This window comes from Xiphias gladius, chromosome 2 (genome assembly GCF_016859285.1).
Source record: "Xiphias gladius isolate SHS-SW01 ecotype Sanya breed wild chromosome 2, ASM1685928v1, whole genome shotgun sequence".
Classification (NCBI taxonomy): Eukaryota; Metazoa; Chordata; class Actinopteri; order Istiophoriformes; family Xiphiidae; genus Xiphias; species Xiphias gladius.
Window position 1 is genome coordinate 14,557,691 of NC_053401.1, and position 23,216 is coordinate 14,580,906.

Genomic DNA, 23,216 nt, shown 5'->3' on the forward strand with positions numbered 1-23,216 from the left:
TCTGTGTGTGTGTTAAGAGTTAGTTTAGGGAAGCAAGAACCTGTGAGAGGAGGCAATGAAGGAGGTAATAAAGATGTGTTTGTGTGTGTGATTTGGCCCTCTTACCCGCCGCGACACAGTGGCGTTAGTCCTCTCTTTGAGCTGGGGGTCGGTGGGAAGGCTGTTCCACACAATGTATGGTGTGTCATACTTGTCCCGCAGCTTCGGACAGCTCTTAAAAAGGAAGTCTATGATGAAGAACTTTATGCCGGCATATAAGCCTAGAGAGAGGAAAACAGACACAGAATAAGGGAAAGGATGAAAAAAGCTGCTATGTAAGCAGAGGTTATCAACTAAATCTTGTACAGCAATGCTGCTAGGCAAATTTCCTCCTTTCCGAGTCCTCAAATAATCTTAGTTTTTAAGGCCTTCCATTTCCCAGTTCAAAACTTTTTATCATTTCAAATCTCAGTACCATTCATGGTGTATCCTTATGTATCATTCACATCATTCAAATTCTTTTACATAACTTCCCTTTCAATATCTTTCACATTTCAGTATTTTTAGACATTGAAGAGTGCTGAAGTTTTTATTGGCTACATTCATTCAGCCAGTGTTTGGGATCCACAAATGTCTTCAATAATAAAAATTAGCCTTGAGTTATATTGTACATATTTCAACTTAACAGGGAAAAATGGACACTGCGTGTACAAACTGAGTCAGCTCTTTAAACTAACTTGCAAAAGCCATGAAAAAACCTGTAAACACTGATAGTGAGCATACAATAAAAATACTGAATGGGGTAGCATATAGCGTGATAATCAGACTGAATTGCCATCTTGTTTCACTTCATTCATTCAGCCTGGCAATGCACTCATGTTAGCCAATTCATTGATTAAAATGGGGTAATTTTTGGTTTTTATTTAGTATTTTGCCCTAACCATCGAATAAAAAGTGTCTATCCAGCCCACTCACGTCATTTTTAACTAACACTAAAGATGCAGTAAGGAACAGTTATCTCACGTGAACTGTTCCATACAGTTGCTAGTGCAGGACATGAACTTACAACAACTTGTACAGCTGTGCCAATCACATCCACGCTTGTCCTCATTTTTCTGTTCTAATTTTCTATTATGTAGCTAGTAAGCAGCAGTATGCAAGAAAAAGATGTCCCTGTTCCTAAGCCTGCCTGCACGTTTCTTACTGGTCAATTCTTACTCTGACCGACTTTAACCGACTCAACAAATCTGAGATGCGGTTGGCAATTGAGAGATGTGGGAGCAGGCTAGCCAATAGTGTCTTTTGAATGCTGAAAAAGACAAAGGTTTGATCTTAATTGGATCTTTTTATGATCTGACAACTTGAAAAGTATTATCTTGGATTGTTGCCAGATGTCACATTATATTGCGATTTTGGTTATCCCTTTCATTTATAGAAGAAATTAAGTGTATTTAGGGCTTGAAGTTACAACTCTGTTTAGCCAGCTGAATTAATATAGCCATTGTGTCATCAATAATTTTTGCTGTAACCATCTTTCAAAAAATATGAACCCACAGAAATTTGGAGACCTTTTGTTTACAAGAAATAGCTGAAACTAGTATTATCTGATGGGCATGCCAACAGCCTGCAGCTGCCCTTCACAGGCAAAGGGAGTAAAGTTACACAAGTGCTGTATGAAAGTATTTCTGTACGTTCAAGAGCCAAATGAAGTATGTAAAGTATCTCAGAAGGATAAAGAACTTTGTGTGTATGTATGTGCAGTGCATTCAGAAAGTATTCAGACCCATTCACTTCTTTCACATTTTGTTATGTTGCAGCCTTAAGCTAAAATCTTTTAAATTAATTATGTCCCTCATCAATCTACACTCAATACCCCATAATGACAAAACAAAAACAGAGCTCTAGAAACTCTGAAAATGTATTTGACTTGTTTATTGTACTGTTGGTGGTAAGCCATTTTCAGGTCTCTCCAGAGATGGTCAATTTGGTTCAAGTAAAAGCTCTGGGCGGGCCACTCAAGGACATTCACAGAGTTATTCCCTGCGTTGTCTTGGCTGTGTGCTTAGGGTCATTGTCCTGTTGGAAGGTGAACCTTTGGCCTAGTCTGAGGTCCTGAGCGCTGTGGACCAGTTCTGTTAAGGATATCTCTGTATTTTTTTGTGTCTTTCACCGAGGAGAGGCTTCCATCTGGCCACTCTGCCAGAGTGCTGCTGTGACTGTTGTCCTTCTGGAAGTTTCTCACATCTCCACACAGGATCTCTGGAGCTCAAACAGAGTGTCCATCGGGTTTTTTGTCACCTATCTTACCAAAGCCCTTCTTCCCAATTGCTAGGTTTGTGGTTCCAAACTTCTTGAAGAATTATGGAGACCACTGTGCTCTTTTGAACCTTCAATGCAGCAGATTTTCTTTGTATCCTTTCCGAGATCTGTGCCTCGACACAATCCTGTCTCTGAGCTCTGCTGGCAGTTCCTTTGACCTCATGGCTTGGTTTTTGCTCTGTTATGCATTGTCAGCTGTGAGACCTTATATAGACAGGTGTGCGCCTTTCCAAATAATGTTCAGTCAGTTGAAATTACCACAGGTGGACTCCAGGCAAGGTTTAGAAACATCTCAAACATGATCAAGAGAAAATAGGAAGTATGTGAGCTAAATTTCAAGTGTGATAGCAAAGGGTCTGAATACTTAAGTCAATGTGATATTTCAGTTATTTCCTTTTTAATAAATTTGCTAAAACTTCTAAAATTCTGATTTCACTTTTTCATTTTGGGGTATTGAGTGTAGATTAATGAGGAAAAAATTAATTTAAACAATTTTAGCATAAGGTTGCAATTTAACAAAGTGTGAAAAAGGTGAAGGGGTGTGAATACTTTCTGAGTGCACTGCACATCTCTCACCGATCATGAAGCCCATCAGTTTGTATGGCAGGACGCAGGAGGCAATGAAAGTCACCCACAGGCAGATGTAAAGTTTCTGGGTGCTCTCCGGCTGCACCCACATGAACAGGCTGACAGACAAATGCACAGAAACACACACACAGATGAGGGAGATGAGAAACAAAATATAAGACGATATTTCAGTCATTTTATATCCACTGCTTTCAATGCAGAATTTCTTTAAAACTTACTTCTTTATCTTCTCCAAAACATCCGCCATCTTACCAAAAAGGTTCTGTAAAGAGAGTTGAATCACTGTATGAACCAATACTGTTTCATTGTCAATGTACTGATCTGAGAAGAATTAAGATGCATGTTGTACCTGTGCTTTTTGTGCAACATCAAGTACAAGCTGGAACTTTTCAGACACTGTCAAGTCTTCCTTTGGAGGTTCCTGTATAAAAGACAAAAATTTATAAGACAATTAATTTTATATTAAGACCTCCGCTGACGGATAGATTTTTCTTCTGACAGACAGGCAGCCATCAAACCCGAAGTGAGAAGTTGTCTTACCATGGGTTCTGAGACCTCAGGCACAATGCTCCACTGGATCCTCCAACCTCTGGAATATTGGAAGAAAATTTGAATATTGTATATTTTTATGAAGTGTTTAGATTGATAAAATTAGACCACCAAACTAGTCTTCTTTATAACCTTCATCACTTCTAACGTGACGAGGTTTCCCAATTTTGATAGTCTAAGTCCAGATAGATGTCTGACAAATACTAATGTGCCCTTATTTCATAATGATCCCTAAAACACCTGACTTTAAATGACTGTTGAGGGTTATCCAAATTATTTAAATCTGGTTGTTTGCAGCTGTTAATAAAAGCTGGTCTTTAGCTTGTTTGTTATAATTATCTGGTCGTCTATAGTACAATTACAATGATCAGTGCTGGCCTCAGTTATTAAGTTCAATAGGGTTTTATTACTCAAAATGTAAAGTAAACCTTCTAACAGCTGGAAAATATACATATTTTTAAGCTATTCAGTTTAAAACCAGGGCAACAGTGTAGTAACCATAGTAAAAACTGGACAATAGCTGCTCCTATACCAAGGAGTTCTCAACTGAATAGATTAGAAATTACCTGGCAATGAGGTAATTTAAGGACAAGCGCAGGATAGCCAGGAAGAGGAACATGGGAATGGCCCAGCCGTGCCAAGCAGCATTCATATAGATCTGCAGGCAAATGGAAACACAGCAGAATATACAACAGTTTAACATTTGGTTTATTGAATATTCATCAACCATCTGATGGACCTCTGCTTAGGAAACTGTGTGGCTTTATGTCTGAGAGAAAAACAAAGTGATGACAAGATGAATGTAAAGATTAATGATTTGGGAGGATCCTTCTGACACACAGGCTTGAAGCATTTAATTTTAGGCTTTATAATGCCAGTCAAAGATGCTATTAGAATCACCTGTCAACACTATAGTAAGATCTTCTCGAGATATTGAGATGGTCTAGACATGTCTGGCCTCAATAAGTGGATCGAAGATGATTTAGCATAATTGCTGACTTTGGGCATTAATGAAGATATGATTAGACCTCTGCAGTCTTTTGCAGAACCACTGCAATCTGTCAATGTGGAGCAGAAATTACTTACTTACTTTATTTCATTTCACTGTCATGTACTAGGGGTGTAAGACCAGAAGGGCTTAGAGTTAATTTATAGATCTCACTTTTTTGTACATCGAGTGACATATTGAGATATTTTGTCAAATCCAAGTCTATAAAGTTCAAACAGAAATGACCATACTAATGTGTTAGAAATTAAAGTAGGAAAAGTATACACTCACTATGAAGGCAATAGCTGAGGTGTAGACTGAGTGCCAATTAGATAAGGCGGAGAGGTTCCTTAAGAAGTTGGTGACAGGTCTGGCTCCTCGCTCTGGAAGAATGGTAGAGGGATATATACAGTGTGATTTATGTAAAAAATAACACTCTTTATGTTATATCAATATTGATTTCAAAGCATTATGTATGATATACAAACAGGTGACAAATTAAAAGGAAAAACCAACATAAAGTCTCTTAGTAAGGTTTGGGCCACCATATCCCACCAGAACAGCTTCAATATGCCTTGGCATTGATTTTATAAGTCTCTGGAACTCTACTATGGGGATGGAACACCATTCTTCCACAAGTTATTCCCTCATTTAATGATGGTGGTGGAGAGTGCTGCCTGACATGTCAGTTCAAAATCTCCTAGAGGTGTTAAATTTGATTTGGATCTGGTGACTGTGAAGGCCATCGCACATGATTCACATCATTTTTATACTCATCAAACCATTCAGTAACTCCTTGTGCCCTATGGATGGGGGGCATTGCCACCCTGTTTCTCCACTCATTTTTCAGATTTTTCCTTTAATTTGTCACCTGTCGGTATATGAACTTCTTTAAACGAGACTTTGTTTTTCCAAGTGAAGGACTTACTTCAATTCATTTAAATAAAATTAAATGTCTTAATGTTAGCTGGCAAATCAAGGGCTGTTATTGCACATTTGAATTTGAATCAATGGTACATAATTTTCAAACATCTACTCAAAACATAATGATGTACTGAAAGCAAAGTTAATGTTCTTATAGTCTCCCTTTCCACAGTTTTCTACTTGTCTGTGTGTTTTGAGTACTCACTGAGTCGCCTCATATTTTCTGTCAACCTAGATAGAAAACACAAAAAGTGAAGGTCAGAACACACGTAGATGCTTGTGTATAAACACACACGCACACAAAGAAAAAGTTGCTTTAGGTGTGAGAAGGGATAATGACACTTTGGCCTTCATCAGCCTGCCATGGCAGCCTGCCTCTTTACACAAGAGGGAAGAAAGAATGAACAGAGAAAATAAGTAAGAAAAGAGCTGTGACACAGTCTAAGATGATTGCTGTTTGGCTGCACACCTTTAGTACTCCCTGTCTCCACATCTCCTTCAACCACCATAGATCAATACCTCAGGACAGACACATTACGTTCTATCCTGAAGCAGCTCTCACTCACCTTTTAGCACTTAGCGGTTCCTCAGTCTCCACGGTACTTTCCTCCGGCTGGAAACGGAAGTCTTCGATGTAAACTGCAAAGCGCTCGTAAAGCCACTTCTGCAGCCGCGAACTCCACACCTCCTTCTGCTGTTTATCTGCTAAAAAGAACAGAAGGGGAATATAATCAGCACCTTAGAATAAGGTGGTAAATTCAACAAAACCTATCAGTTTCCTACATCTCGACACAATGGGAAACCTTTCCCTCCTCAATTGATTGTCCACGCTCCACCCCACCCACAAACAGCAATTGTCCAGTCATAGCTCAGCAACTGTAACCAGCAACAGCAGGCATTTCAAGCTTTGGATTTCTCCACATGTTGAAGTAGTGTGCATGAGGATGTAGTAATTAAGAGGGTAAGTATGAGAGATACTCAGTATCTAAATAACTTGGAGGATCGTGTCTTATTTATCACCTTTTCAAAACCAAAAACATAATTGTAGAAGTGGAAGGACAGCAGATAAACACACACTTCAATAAAGTGTGTATTAATCTGCTGTATTATAAACTGCAAACATTAGCATGCCCGGTTACCTAGTACGATGTCTATATCACACATCAGTCCCAGCTGCATATAACAATAATTTATAATAATGTAATTAACCAATTAATGTGACCTGGACCCAGATAAAAAAAATGATAGATGGTTTAACCAATTGAAAAATAAAAAATTATTTTCTGTTAAATTAAGTTTTTGCTCTCTGAAACTCTACAAAAATGGATTATGAAGCAACAGCCCCCTGCGTGCACAATCCACTGTCACAACAGTGTCACGGCCCCTCAATCAGATACATAACAACTTGTAACAAGTGCTACCGTCATTGGCAGGCAAGAAAAAATATTCAAGACCTTTGTAAATGAAACATGGCTTTTTAATACCTGTGTTGTTGAGAGTAATCATTTCAATGTTTTTAAGACTTTTTGAGACCTGTGGATACCCTGTTTATTTGGTTTAGGGAACAACATCACACAGAAATTAGTCTTGCATTTGCCAAACTCATATGCTAGTCCTCAGCCTTACATCCTTTTCTATTATAAAAGTGAAGCATACTGTTTGAAAATATGCAAATTTAAGCATAAATCTAACTACTGTGTTGCTTTTCCAAGTATGTTCTTCTAAAGTAGTTTTGTATTTTCATTTATACAACAGTACTATAATATGAAGGCTAATTTATAATTCCATCCAGTACAAAAAAAAGCTATTGCTTCATTTCTGTATCCTCAGGGGCCATCAGTGGGTGAGGATGCTGACTTTTCGACTGGGACGTGCAGCTTTAGCTTAAGTCTTTTAGCACAATATCATTTACTGTATGCAGCCATCATGTTCATAATTAAGACCGTTCTGTTTTAAAATGAACCACTGGGAAACATTATAAAAATCAGGCAGAGACGGAGTTCCCAACTAGACAGAGTTCCCAACCAGTTTATGCTGGCTAATGTTTTATGCTATCTAGCATAAACTGATAAAATCTGCTACTGACAGATGTCATTTCAGCCGAACAAGTCCAAAGGGCTGCTGGCCAAAAATTGGACTCCTGCTTTTGTCTACCTTTGTCTGAAAGGACCCTCTATTTCAAAAATTAATAAAAATTCTTATGGTAAGTCTGCCAGCATTATCACTGTAAACTAGTGTGTGCCGTGCAAGAACAAAAAGCATGACAGGCATTGTAACAGTAACTAAGATGGGTGAGCTTAGCAAAATTGACCTTAACACTTATAGTTAAACTGTATGAAAACAATTTTTTTTTACAATATCCAGTGTTATATAACTAATATGTGTGGGTTATCTGTGGATACATCAGACAAAAGAAGTTGAGAAACACTGCACTAACTGACTGGTTGTACTGAGCAGCTACCACAGCTGACTGTGAGTGACTCTGAAAGTGAGAGCTCCAGCAGGGTTGCTGTAGATTTATTTTCAACACAAGTATATTTGTGCTGATGATGACATTCAGTTAGAGGCAACAGTTACAACTGTACCATCGGGCCAAATTACTCTGTTCAGTCTCTCTCCTTTTCTACCACATTACACTCACTTTCTCTCTGTCCTTTTATCCACACAAACAAGCCCAAACACACATACTTGTAATGTGTTCTGAAAAAAACACTGACACCGACACACACCTCAAACACTAGTTAGAGCGTAGGCCTGACTGCCTTAGATGAAGTGATCTACAATCATAACCCATTTTCCAAAAGTAGCCACTCTGTCTCTCCCTCCATTTCACGCACATACACACGTGCGTGCACACACAGGAGTCACTAGGTCATTGGAAGTCAAACCATGAAAGAAATTGTTACTTAGCCAAAAAATAGACACACGCACAGGCGCACACACACACACACACACACACACACACACACACACACACACACACACACACACACACACACACACACACACACGTTTCAGACATACCATCTGACTATTACAGCACTAATGATTTTCTCTCTTCCCTAACAGACAGCTTTTACAACACACATGGTTCTGTACTAATAACAGCACTTAACCTTCATAGAAGAACAGTTTTCAATGCATTAATGCAGTTTGTTTTGTTGCGGGCATGCTCTTGTTACAAGTAATTGCACACCATAAATCACCCTGTGAGTGTGTGTGTATTTCTGTTACCATGTCCATTACACACTGCTGTGTGTCCTAGAATAACCCAAGAACACTTCCTACACACACACACACACACACACACACACACACACACACACACACACACACACACACACACACACACACACACACACACACACACACACACACACACCTCTTAATTTACTCCCACATTCAGGAGACGTCAAAATCTTCATTCCCTTTTCATTTCCTGTCTCTCCCCCTGGACTCCCCCTCACATCCACCCTCCTCTCTCATTTCCTCCAAGGTCTTACCTGTTCCATTTTTCGAGGGCGACTGCTGTTTTCGGGGAGGCTGTGGCGGAGAGTCCTCCAGCCTGAGGAGGACAGAGAGAGGGAGAGATGGGGAAGATTTGTCAAGTGTCAGTCTCACTTCTCTATTGTCAGAGCTGCAGTCCCACAGCAGACACGTCTAAGGAAGTGTCAATATGTGTAGAGCCGTTGCACTCGATAAGTCATCAACTGTCAACATACAGAGATAAAGACAGAATGAGGAGAAGTAATTTCAGTCTCCATCTCCCTTTGTGAAATCTCACGGTTAAAATCTCATAGCAGGTGCCAGCAAAAACAGAACAATTTTTGAACAAACAAAAACAAAGAGTGAAAGAAAGAGCCTACACTAAGATTAGTTAATTAAGCATGCACTTATAACCTCACACATTAGTTTTGTACTTCTGTACGTTTAACTCAAACAAATTCTATGCAAACGTGTGAACTTGAGCAAAACAGAGAACATGAATGAATGTTTCTCCATCATTTGCACTGACATAACTAAATAGGCATACATGCAGAAAAAAATATCGATCATAAGACAAGAGAGTTTGGACTTTCATCTTTAATGGTTTAATGGTAGTCATGTTTCTTGCTAATGGCCAAGAAATAGTTGCTCAAAATAAAGTTTATCTTCTCTCTTCAAATACAAAGCAAAGTTACTAAAAGTCAGGGCATCAAGTATACAATACAGTAAGTTGGTAATGTTTTATATTAAGAGGTTTGTAATTTTCCTAATAATTTCCTAGTGAGTTTTCTTGAAAGAACTGTTTCATTCGGTACTAATTATAAGGAAATATATGAATTTATTTAAAAGAAAAGCTCCATTTCAACCTGAGTTAATATTCCTTCATTATTCATTTATCATCAGGAAATGTTTTTTCATATACAGTATGTATAAAAATTACTATGATTTTGCATGTTTGGTGACCTGTTGTGCACTAACCTAAAGTCTCCTCGTGCTACACTATTAATCAATTAATTAATTAGAAGTGTACCAACTGAACGCTGTCTCCATTTTCGCTGTAACTCGTACCAAATTACATAGTTCTTTCCCAGAAACTTTGTGGTAATTATTATGAAATTATGGCCTCTAAAATAAAGAGTTTTTGGTGAGGAAAAGTTTTGTATAGCCTGTTTCAAAGTCATTCAAAGGTACTGGCCTGATTGACAGGTGTCATAGTCTATCATAGATGTGGTATTTGCACTTGCTTGTCCCATATCAGCTACACCATGGCTGTATTTGCTCTGATTTAGATATTTTGGCTCCAGTCAGGTATCAGCCAACAATAAATCCACCACCAAATTTAAGCTTTAGGAAACTATGGATAACGGTTACTGCGGCTATGTGCTAATGCAGTCTATGCTTTCATCTACGAACCAAAACAAAGATATGCACTTGGAGCTGAAAATTCTGATTCATCAAATAATAACCATATAACCATCGCTGCCACTTCATATAAAGGAAGGACTTCAGTTTTATAGAGAGGTGACAAACTGAAGGAAAAACCTGAATAACTGAGGTGAGAAACATAACTAATGACGCTTCCATACAGGGAATGAGGGGTCACTCAATGGTGATGGGTATGACAATGAGGTGAATAATGTGATCTCAAGCCAGTTAAACAATGATGGTAAACTTTCTACCATTGTGTTAGAAAGTGCAGTCTTTTATAAGAATGGTGTTCATCCCTCCAGTAGAGTCCCAGAGACCTGGAGAAGCACCGAATACACTATGGTGGTTTTTCCTTTAATATGTCTTCCATCTATAATTGGTAGGTTGTATTGTATCAAAGCCTTTTCTGATCCATAACCCTTACATATTATCAGGCTAAGGTATTTCTTTATTACCTATCACATTATACTGTATATTGGTGCATCTAAGTGATTTATAGTACTTCCTGGTGAACCTAAAGTCTAATAATTGTGTTCACCAAGCAACTCTACAGCCTTGCTAAAGTTTATTTGGATATTAGTGACAGAAGAAATGTTTACCGTCTGCTATCTTCACATGCATCTCTCCAGCTGGTTACTACTGACAAAGGATTAACTGAGGAAAAACTCCCAGGTCATTGTACATTAGTTCACCTCTTAAAAAATGCTGAACTGTCTCTGACATTCTTGAGGCCGTGTTTCTCTGTCGGTAATCACTTGGAGAGCACCAGTGGAATTTCCCATTGGCAGGCACAGAAGCATCATCTGCTAACACACACGCAGAGCCATGCGTGAGGTTTAAGGGTGGCTTGGCTGGTGTCAAGAGACACAGGCTTTTCCCTGACACCAGCATAGCTACTGTGTCACAGTGTGCACTTGGTGACTCAGACCAGCGTGTGACTTGTTTCTGTTTTTTTCATTCTCCCTTGACACACACACACACACACACACACACACACACACACACACACACACACACACACACACACACACACACACACACACACACACACACACACACACACACACACACACACACACACACACACACACACACACACACCTCCGTGTGGAATTCCCTGCCTACCAAGCTACTGAGGCCTCTATTTAAAACAGAAACCTTGGGTAGCAGTGGAACTGACACACACATACACATAGACACACACACACAATCATTTGACTTGACCCATGATAAACTCTGCTGAGGCAGAATGTTAGAAAGTGCCGTGTCACTGTTTTCTGTCTTTCCCTCGTTATTACTTCCAATCTCACACATTTGGTCCTCATCTCCTGTCAATCATGTCATTGCACTTGACTCTGCTCTCTGTCTTCCTGTCTTACCTGGACTTGAGCACCTCATTCATCTTCTGCTCCAGGTCTATCCTCTTGCTTCGCTCTCTCTCCAGCTCCTGCCGCAGAGAGTCCACATTGGACTCTTCCCGCAGCTTCCTCAGCTCCTCCTCTGGAAGACACGTCAAAAACACAAGGAATCACTGTCTCAAATTATGAAAGGATAACAATACAACTTAACGGAGCTCCACACAAAGGTTCGGGTCATGAAAAAAAGCATCTCTTAAGCATTCAAACTTAATTTATGTTGATCATTTCGTCAATTATTTCCATTTATCTTGGGAAAGCAACTTCAGTTTCATAAAAAAAAAAAAGTGATTTTCTAAAAAGCAGCCTGTATTTATATGTGTCTCTCTCATTTCAGCTCTCCCTCCATCTATCTCCTTCACCTTCACCTGTCTGCCACTCTTCCTCCTTGTCAATCAGCTCCTAGCATCAAGTGGTATCAGGTATCAGGGCTTTCTAAGCCTGGGGTGCAACATCAGCGATGTTTCCCCTCAGTCTATTGTCCCTGACTAAAGGGACACATGAATATTGGAGGAGGGGAGGCAATAAATACGAACACACATGCAGAGGCACAAATGAATCATAACCTGCCTCTGTTTAGGTGCATAACACATTAGGCACAAAAACAGGAACAGGTACAAGCACGGATTAAATATTTCTTACATCCACATATATGGAAAAAAACTTTTTTGATTTGATTTCTTAAAAAATGTCATACTGGGGATTTATAAGAAAATTACGCATCATAATAACACTATATGGTTTTGGTAACAGAAGTACAAGCTGTGCCACTGAGCAATGACATCAATATCTCTCCAACCTAAATCACAAGAAGCATTGCCTGGACCAGTCATAACCTCAATTTTTCTACCTGACAGTAAAGAAAATGATAAAATCATGGCTGTGCATCCCCTACTAATGAAAATGTATATCAGCTTGTCCCCCGTTCTTTTTCCTTAGATCACTTAATCACACAGACAGTAGAGGATTCATATCATAAGAATTTAGCTGCCACATTTTCTTTCTCATCACCAAATCGCATATCTCACTCCTGTCCTTTATCTCTTCCCATTAACGCTAATAAAACACTCATTGCCAGCCCTTCCTGCAGCTACAGCATCGGCTAAAATGCTGGGTGAGGTACTGAGAGGGGACATATACTATCTCCACATCCCATATAATTTACATGCTTAGAACATTCTTCTTTTTCATTTTTAGTTTATAAAAGCAGATAGCCACATGTTGGTCTTCCTTTTGAAAACCTAGTGCATTGGGGCATTAAGGAGGAAAAATATGAACATAATGCACGATTCTTTCCTCTTTCACTTCCTCAGTCTAATATGAATCTTCTCATAAACCCCTCCATCTGCTCAGTTTGCTTGTCTCCCTTTCCCTATCTGCTAACATAAGAATGTGTTTATGGTATAGTATATGTATGAAAACAAGACAAAGAGAGTGAGTGTGTGCGTGTTTGTGTATGCATAAGAGACAGCGTAAGCGATAGGCTTGCCAAAGTTGCTATCGGCTAAGCAGTTTAGAGCACCCAACTGTAAACCTTTTAGACAAATAGTCAACAACAGCAGCAATGCACTGAGGGTGGTATAGACAAAACTAGACCAGTAGTTTACACTGTACTGAATGCGAAGCTAAACAGCAACATCACTTGACACAAAAAAATTCAAGAGTCAGTATTGGTTAAAAAGGAAATAAATAAAGAGTGACAGTAATATGTCAGTGGCAAATTTAAACCTGCATTAACTAATTTTTTTGGCCACATGGGGGCATTGACAGAACCTGTAAAAACAACACTGACATATTATGGTCTTATAAAATTGATTTGGTGAACACATTAGAAATCAATTGCCTATTTATACATCCAGCAGACATGGAGCATCATTAGAATTCATTTGCAGTTGTCTTTCTGTCCACCTGGTTAAATTACGTGTAATAGTCAGTCTTATTTTTTATTTCTGTTTTGGTTTCCACCAGCTCCTGAGGGAAGTATCTGCATTTTAGAAGCTAAATGCGGCACTATGTTCAGCAGCTAGTTACTAACTGTGTCCGTTTGCTGTTTGGTGGTGGGTATATAGCTTAGTGTGTGTTTATCATAACTTTGTAAAAACAGCAGCTGCTGGAAATGAGGTTGACGAGAGTGGCAAAACTCAACCAAAACAATAAAGTTTTGGGCCATACAACCAAAAAAATGAGCTGAAAGAAGAGAAAACTCTTCGTAAATCTAAAGCAAACTGCAGTCGGGTGATAATTCTCTGAGGGTTTGTCACTACAAGCAGCTCCTTTCACATTACACATCATCATTTTTTCTAGAGTTAATATAAAAATATTGATTAAATTGATTAACCCTAATTTAAGTTGCACTAGTTTATTTTAGATGTTGTTGGTTCCAAAATACAGAAATATACAATTGCTTGAAATTTAAGGACAATACATGTAACTTGATGTCTGTAAATCATACATAGCACAATTTAATTTAAGTAATGTCATTTTTAATATGGTTTCGATGAAAAGGCATGCAGAACTCTTTTCTGCTGTAGTATTAATGATTTACAGTAATATAGTTGGTTTATGTTTACATAGTGCTTTTCTATAAAGGCTATACTGTACTCATATGCTGTTGCCCATAACTTCAAGCCCCGATGCTGTTCACCTTTTACCCTCTTTAATTGCACTACACGTCACTCCCTTCCCTTCCCCCAGTTTCCTGCCTCCATATGGTACGTCACTCCCTCCCTTTAGCTTGTGTTATTGTTCGAGTGTGTATAGGATCCTCTACAACTCCTTCATCCTTTCTCCACCCTTTTCCTCTCCACAGTTCCTTCCTTCCAAACTGACCGTATCCTTCCTAACACCAGAAAAAGACATTCCTCATTCCAAGAGTCCATAACATGTATTAGTTGTGGGGCCACAAGTGTGTGATACAGCACAGCATGAAACAATACGCTGTGTGTGTCAGACAGAGTGAGATAGAGTACAGTAGTTTTCCTGTTCCACGGAGGCCCTCTACATCAGATAACTTATTAATAAAATTTTCAACCCACCCGTTCTGCTTCTAAAACTAGATTGCTGTCTTCTATATATGAATCTTCATCCTGGGTTACCATATCACAAGGTCTCTTTGGCCATTATGAAGGCTAGTAACTAGACCACTTATCTGTTACACAGACAGGATTAGCTAAATGTCATGCCAGGACATGTTACTTTTAATAGCGCTGACCTTCTCTCTCATGCAGGCTTTCAATGAAACTCTAATCTCTAAGAAAAAAAAACCAGAAATTTGATAAGAATTCTGAACATTATATTATATGCTAACAAAGGTCTGAAAGCAGCAGAAAATACTAGTGATGCTGATGCGGTTATTTGCGATATTAGGACGTGACTGAGGCCAAAACATGCTAATGTTGTGTTGTTTAGTTTGGGTAATGCAGTAGTTTCAGTACATCAGAAGACGAAAATGGTCGAATGGTACTAAATTGGGTAAAATATTCTGAGAGGTGAGTTTTTAGATAGAATTATAACATTGCCATGGGCTGAAGTCCACTTTGTCTGAATAAATCTGGCTAAAATGGAATAACAAAAGTTACTGAGCCTGTGCTTGTCTTTCTTACAAAAGTAGAAGTTGATTAAAGTTTATTTTGGTTTCATCTGACCAAAGGATGTGCTGCCAATATTCATCAGGCTTCTTTTCATGCAATGGATTTCCTCTTGGATGCCATCTGTACAGACTGACTTCATGCGATGTCCTTCTCACTGTCTGATCAGTCATTAAAACACCAATTTCCACAGATAATCCTTGTGCCAGGTCCGAGTCACTTACTCGTCAGATCTTCAATGCAATGTTGCGTAAATAGCGAATTGTGCGTGGCATAATTTTCAAGACAACCACTGCACCCTCTGTCGCTGGTAGTATGGCTCTTCCTATACCTCCTAACCACTGCTGCAACTGTGATGCTACTGATGCTCTTGTACCCCCTCGCATCCTTATCAAGTCTCACAATCTCGTTTCTTAGTTGTTTTTACGTACCATATAGAGCCATACTGCATTAGACACAACCCAGGCAAAAATTGAGAGGGCCGGTTCCTCTATAACCTTATTCATGAAATTAGTGTTAAGTCGAAATAACAGGTGTAATCACTCTTGTTGCATTGGTCAACAACTGTGCAGAGTACACAATGCAACGAGGTTGCATTGCATTGAGGTTGTACTTTTCGGGTCTGTATTTTCAATGTAGTCTATCCAACCTGTTTGTTTTTAATTATGCATAAGATCAACAACCCTACACTTTATCTTAAAATTAATAAAATTATTGTAAGATGGTACAATTTTGAATCATCAAACATTTTAGTTATATTGACCAGGGGTGTACTAAGTTTTGTTATATACTGTATCTGAAGTAACATTGTATGTTTTGAGCATTTCTGGTTTCTGGTTTAGTTGGACACAGAGGAGTTTGGGTTAACAACTTGCTGAGGTTGATGATATTTGTGATGACAAAGATTTATCATCTTTACCGGGATAGAGGTTATTTAGTGAATAGAGAATGAAATTGACATCCTGAGGTTTACGAGCAAACCTTCAGGTTTATGAGGTTTATGAGCCCTTTGTGTTATGTTGACTGATTTTCCAATCAAGAAGAGGCTATCAAATTCCTTAGTATTAACTTTGACCAATCCCAGGGTTGATCAAACGAAAAACAGACGTTTACAGTACCTAATATGAGGTTTGTTTGACCAATTAAACTTGATAAGAGTTTTAAGAAGTGCAGTGTGGTTTCCATACAAGGCTGGCCACTGAACAGAGGCTTAAGTTAGCTTATTCAAGTTTACAAGTTTACAATAAATTCCTGATGTTGAAGCTGATGAAACTTACTGAGGTTGAGGTTACTTTTATGGCTTTTAATCGTATCGATAGCTCCACTGTAAAGCAGCTCAAAACTGTCAAAGGTGCAGTCCTCCATCTTGCACAAACCCATTCGTCTCTGCAGTTGACCCGTCCCTGGGACCCTTCCGCAGGATCGGGATCGCAGAGTGGTTGCCTTGGCTCTTTCTTCAAATTGAGCCATGTTTTGCACCATCTGCTACCTAATGATGTTAAAACTCCTCAAATCTTGTCACGGTTTAGGTGTATACTCCATATTTACGTGTCCCCAGAGACAAAGCAGAGATCAAAGACAGACTGATCTGTCACCAGCAACACAAGAGACTATTTTGATAGGCCTCCACACATTGAGAGTGATGGTCAGTGACAAGAGCTAGCATAAATGTGCCACTGGGAAGAAAGAGAAGGAGGGCAGTGGAGGTAGAGAGAGGTGGGGCTTTACGGGATGACCATCAGACTAAAAGGGCCTGGAATCTGAGATTTCTGTGCACACTAGAGCTGTTAGACACACGCGCATTATGCATGTTCATGTGTCAGTATGGCTTTATATGACTGGTCATGTACATATGTGTAAGCATGTGTTATATGTTCGTTGGTATATGTTATGTCTGGTTTGTGCATGTCCGTATTTGTGTGCAGCAGCATGAGTGTGCATGTGTACTGTAAATACGCAAGCAAAGAAAATCGCTTTTCATCTAAGCAGGCAAAGTTTTTTAAGACCTCAAAGAAAAACTAGTGTGTGATTTTTTCAATCCAAGCCAGACACAATGGCTTCTTTCATTAAAGGATGGTGGGGGGGTGTGGGTGTGTGTGTGTGTGTGTGTGTGTGTGTGTGTGTGTGTGTGTGGGTCAGCTTCACATTGTTCCCATTCACCATAGTGTTTGCCACAACACTAGTCCACTGGAACAGAAGGGAAGATTGAGCTTTGTGGCCTCCAGCAAATCTGCAGATGTTAATACACCATTCAAGATACTGACCAAGGAAAAGAGAAGGGGAAAACATGGTATAGAAGACAATATACACCCAGCACTGACAAGTGGAGAGTTCGAGGAAAAACCAAAATGTAATTGGGTATAAGAATAAATGCTTTATCTATCCCCTAGTCTACACAGAAAACATTAAATTTGAGTTTTCTGAACAAGTGTTTATAAGTGATTGAAAGTGTCAAAGTATATCACCCCATAATTTATTCATATTCTTTTCTTTCCAATTTAGCATTTTGTAACTACTGTTGTTGTACAACTGGTTGTACTTGGAGTGATCAAAGAGTAAGTACTGTAGTTTGTTTCCCTTTTGTAATGTGTCTCTTTAAAATTATTTTTCCTCTCTGTGGTCTCCTTCCACTCTGGCCCTCATATCCCTGGGTGACATAGATTATACTCACTTGTTTCAATTTTTTCCCCTCTACGAAATTATGTTGACTTCATGGCTAGATTTCAAACTTCACAGTCCTCCCTGAAACATTTAAAAAAAATAAAAAATTTAAAAAAAAACAACACTATCTTTCTTGTGCCATGCTGTCTTCACTGACCTCTTCTTCTCATGGTGCAGAGCCAGACTCCTTGACAGGAGGTGTGTGGGGAGTAACAGTATGTACGTCTTTCTCTCTCTGTTATGTTACTGTGTGTGTTGTGTGTATTCTCAAATCTTTATGTGACGATGAAATAAACATGCATTAAATAATCTAAATAAAAAAGTTTCATAATCCAATGTTTTGTCTTCAGGGAGGAAAACATCTGCTTGTTTGGAGAACAAACTCATGACAGCACAACAAAAGTTAACTGTAAGACCTGCAACATGGACTACAGTACATTGAGAAAAACTAATCTAAAATAAGTTATCTACACTAATACAGAAGTTACATTAATTATAGGCCCATTCAGCATGTCACTTTTCTTAACAAACTCAAATATCCAATTACAGAAACCCTTTGCCTCTGAGCCATCAGGACCCATTCTGCCACAACAACTTAATTTCCTGTAGAACACAGCTCACCTAGGATAGAAAAGACTGTCTCCTTAGCACGCACTGAGCAAGATTTCTTTGTTATCATGCAGCCTGTACTTTAGCTGCCAGTTTAGAAGGACAATGAATCCTCATAATCATCAGTTACAAGTATGAGTAATGAGGCAGCGTCCCACAGAATACTCAATCACTTGCATAATTAGCTCAAATAATACTAAGGCTTTTCAGTTACTTCCATTTTCACTGTATACCAACTCTCCAATATCAATGTTATAATTTCATCAATTACTGAAATCAATTTCTTTTATATTTTACTTTTAAATTAATACGTTAAAGGGATACTGCACTGTCATCAAACTATATCACTACTACTACTACTACTACTACTACTACTACTACTACTACTACTACTACTACTCAAAAAAAAGCTATTAGCAATGTAACTTACCATTTTCATTCGTGGTTTAGTGTATGCCCTATTGCAGATAACTGAATCAAATGCAGACAAGGTTGCATCATAGCAAGATCTTTCCTAGGCTGCTAAAATTCAGGTGACAGTAGAAACATTTTTTTTGCATTTTTTCTAAAAATATTTAAGTAAATATCAGATTTTGGTGCCAGCTCTTCAAAATAGAGGACCTAACCCATATTTCTACACTTTCAACAAACATGCAATAGAAGGAGAGATATAAATTTCCTCACCAAAAATTAATTAATTAAATTACCCACTGCTGACTATATTCCAATAGCAGCTGTATACTGTAACTCAGTGATTCCTAAACAGGGCTAATTGTACACCAGGGGGTACTTCTGAAGTTGCCAAGGTGTACATGGAAATATTGTACAGTAGCTCAGCTATTTTGAAAAAAAATAGACATTATGATTTGATTATAAATATATATCCACTGAGTCAGCTGTAATACTTGAATATTATGTGTTGCAATTGAAAGTGTCTGAAAACTATCTTGCAAGTGAGCAGAATGGTCTAAACTTAAAACCCATTCTTGAACGCAACTTAAACCCATAGTCCACCCACACAGGCAACATAACCTATGTGGGTGAACTCTGGGTATGTAGGTGCATATCTCTGTATTCTCGGTATCTATATGTTTTTTTTAACGTCAGTGGAGAATAAGAAACTTCCTAATGTCTGTTTGATATACGACACTGGAACATACTTGTTATTGTGGGTGGTTTCAGAGTACCAGTGGGTTTATAGTGTACCAGATGGTATTGTGAAGAATGTATTGCATTACAGACCTATTGCAGTTTATATCTGAATCCATTAGCTTTCAGTTGTGCTGCTGCAGCGTTGTGCTTGTTTGTGTGTAGCCTTATGTGTTTGTTCCCCTGCCTAGTATGAAGTAGGACAGCGGCTAGGACACTATTGATCAGCCAGTCACTGTAGAGCACAAAGCCTGGGCCTGTTCCTCTGCACTGACTCTCAATACATGACCTCAAACAGGATAGCCTCGCTGTCACTCTCTCTCTTAACGAGACGGAAGGAGCTTCTACTGCTGTAAAACCAAAAGAACCAAATTAAGGCAGGGAATGCCTATTACACAGTGTAATGTGAGACTACCGGAGCACTACAAACATGTACATACTTCAACCTGCTAGGACAAGGATGAATGTCAACAGAAAAAATGTCCAAATGCATCTGTGCGTCTGTGTGATTATCCATTTGGCTTGTGGATGCCATAGCTACTGTGTTTGTGTGTGTTCTTTTTAGCTTACCAACATCTCTCAGGTCTGAGTACAAATGAGGTATTTCGTAACGTTAAAAAAAACCACAAAAAAAAAACAAAAACAACAGAATAGACAGAATAAGTTAGAAGTAACAAGCCGAGAATAAAAAGTAGGCAAAAGAGAACACAAGGGCAAAGGAAGAAAGACCGTGATGTTTAGAGATAGGAGTGAAAAAGATGAAGCGAAAGGAAGTGATGAAAGCTTAGCACTTGAAGCCTGCTCATATAATTACATGAGGTGATTTCCAGTCGCACTGCCCTCTCCCATTTTACCACCAGTAGGATGGTTAGCTCAGTTCAGCTTTGTCACCCACAGGACAGATTCTAGATGATATATCCCTCTGCTTTTATGTCAATTACTATAATAATCATAGAATTATCACAGGGTTATCATTTAAGGGAACTGTGTTCTCAGAGTGCCTATCGTAAATCTTGGTGTGCAGTATGCACAGACAGAGGCACACAAAAATTCATACAAATACACACACATTAGAGGTGCAGAGTACAGTGCAGTTTTATGCTAAAACACTGAATTTACATCGACACTGTGTATGTGTCTTCTATGGCCTCTGCTATAAATCTCCTACCATACAACACTCTGCAGCTTTGTATAACAGAGGGTACAGCAGCCACTCTGCATATAATCAAGGAATTGTTGACCAAATAGTAATTTAATTGTGTATGTGATTTAACTACCTGTAAGATTAAGATACTTATTATTAAAATAATTAATCCAGTATTGCGATAAAACAGACTCTCAGTGTTTGCAACACTCCCCGCAATTGGCTAATATAGCACTAAGAGATGTTAAAGTGATAGCTACCACTGTATAAACTTACAGTATATTGTAATATTGCACAACCATAAGTTACATGTAATTACCACATACAAGTACATTATCAAAACATGGCAGCCATTACCGCCTCCAACACAACTATCACTAGGTTGAATTCAGTTTCACTTTAATCCCACTTTTGAATTTTAAGTAAGAACTTGGTAATATTAGCATGTAGTTCATCTTGCAAAATATTGATATAAATCCAAGCGATGATAATTGGCACCTTTAGTGCCTATAATAAAATGGCTAAAACCAGCCAACATGGAACACGTCTTGTTAATGTGGATGATCCACACACCTCACTGCAGACAGTTTCAGGGGCTACAGTTCTTTCTAGGTCTCTGCATTATCCTGCATGTGTAACCACAACAATGCTTCTGAAAAGACACAAAAAAAAAAAAAACAAAAACAATTAATGGAATTGTATTGGCAGCAGGAGACCTCAAACCTGGGGAAACATGTTTTTTTTTTGTTATTTGAGTGAACCACCATTGACAGACAGACTATAGAGACTACTGCAGCACTTCACCTGGTCAAGTTAGAATGAGGTGAATATCCAAATTTATGATTTCATTCATAATGATGAAAACATAAAAAAAAGACAGGGTTAGAGCAAACTGCTGGCCCTTTAAACTAATGTGATTAGTCTGTTGTGGGGTGTGTGTGCATACACACCACTTAGAAAGAAGGAAAGAATGACAGAAGGGAATAAATGAGAGGAAGGGAATCAATAAGGACCTGGAGAGGAAGAGAAGAAAACTGAAGGAAATACAACCGTAACACAGAAGAAGGGCATCAAAACCCCGGCTGCATATTTGCGTGTCTGTGTGTGTCTGTGCGTGTGTTAGGCTCCTTCTATGTGATCTCATGTCTGGAAACATGGTTACAAATTAACCAATTAAGTGCCCTCAGAATAGCATGGGTCACAGCAAAAGCCAAGAGAAACGACATGGGTCACTGTATCTACAAACACAAACACACACACACAATCATCTAGAATGGAAACGCATGCCTCCTGTTAAGGAAAGAGACAATATACTTAAACACTGTGTTTGTTGTACATACAGTGTGGGCCCCGGCTTTATTTTAGGCAGCAGAGAGAAAGACGTCAGTGAGAGAGAATACGCCTACACTCAGTTCACTCTGAGTGTGCAAGAAATCCAAGACGCCCAAATAACTTCTTTTGTTAAATGCTGATCCACCATTAAAGAAATGAGCACAAAACCAACGCACACTTGGAGGTTTGGAATGATGATTTATTCTCCTTTCATTCTGGAATTGCGTGTTTTTAACAGTTTAAGAGACTAAAACATTTTCTTTTCTCCACAATGATAGAAACTGTACAGTGAACTTAAAACTGAACTATATTAGCCCTGGAGAGACAAAAAGAGTTAAAAAAAATAAATAAATAGCAATGGTTAAAGTGGAACTCCTCCATATTTTAGGTTTTGGGCGGATGGTCTCATCTAGAGCAACTTAAAATTAACAAGCAAATTGCCTACCTACTGTACACATGAAGGATTCACAGCAATCAAGGCATGCATATAATCTAGCATTACAGTTAATAAATTCATCTCATTCATATCAGCCTCACTGTTTACTGCTGACTGAATGCAAACTGAACATTTCCTCCTGCTGCTTCATAATAATTAGTTGAACAGTGTTCAATGTTCAGAGGGTGGCCTTTATTGTGGAACAACCACAGTAAATGCAATATATTTGTCGGTTGCTAAAACAATCCATCAAAAATGCTAATACAAAATTAATTTTTAATTTTTGCGATGAACTAATGGAACATTCAGGAGCAGCCGCAGTGGGCTGTTAGATAAAGAGCTGCAGGTGACAGGCTGCACACCTCCAACTTGTCAGAGAGGTAACCAACTCTACTGCACCCTGCTGTTGTGTGGAAATCTACTCCTGGCACGTGCAGCATGAAATTAGATAATGGTTGCTCATGGCATGATGGAAAAAGGACAATTATTGACTGACATCTTTATTAAAAACATGCAAGTCTGTCTGGCTGCATGGCAAAACAAATACACCAGCTGCTCTTCTGCTGTATTTCAGACAAAGTATCTGCTCAAGGAGTGTTTGTTGGACCGAGAATTTAGGACC

The 23,216-nt window shown here is 38.7% G+C and overlaps 1 protein-coding gene across 4 annotated transcripts in view; it reads right to left on the minus strand.

Annotated features, from left to right (window-relative positions):
- The window catches only part of gramd4a (GRAM domain containing 4a), a 54,949-nt gene that overhangs the window by 10,240 nt on the left and 21,493 nt on the right, over positions 1-23,216 (minus strand). For 2 of the 4 annotated variants that reach the window (XM_040145354.1, XM_040145336.1), the window contains 11 exons: positions 11,641-11,761; positions 8,851-8,912; positions 5,914-6,049; positions 5,553-5,578; positions 4,715-4,806; positions 4,002-4,093; positions 3,427-3,475; positions 3,236-3,307; positions 3,105-3,148; positions 2,875-2,984; positions 106-260 (listed from right to left, as the gene is read on the minus strand). In XM_040145354.1, coding sequence (XP_040001288.1) covers positions 106-260; positions 2,875-2,984; positions 3,105-3,148; positions 3,236-3,307; positions 3,427-3,475; positions 4,002-4,093; positions 4,715-4,806; positions 5,553-5,578; positions 5,914-6,049; positions 8,851-8,912; positions 11,641-11,761 — 959 coding nt within the window. Of the gene's footprint in view, positions 1-105; positions 261-2,874; positions 2,985-3,104; positions 3,149-3,235; positions 3,308-3,426; positions 3,476-4,001; positions 4,094-4,714; positions 4,807-5,552; positions 5,579-5,913; positions 6,053-8,850; positions 8,913-11,640; positions 11,762-23,216 lie in introns of all 4 variants that reach the window. The other 2 variants (XM_040145345.1, XM_040145326.1) reach the window with 1 other exon arrangement.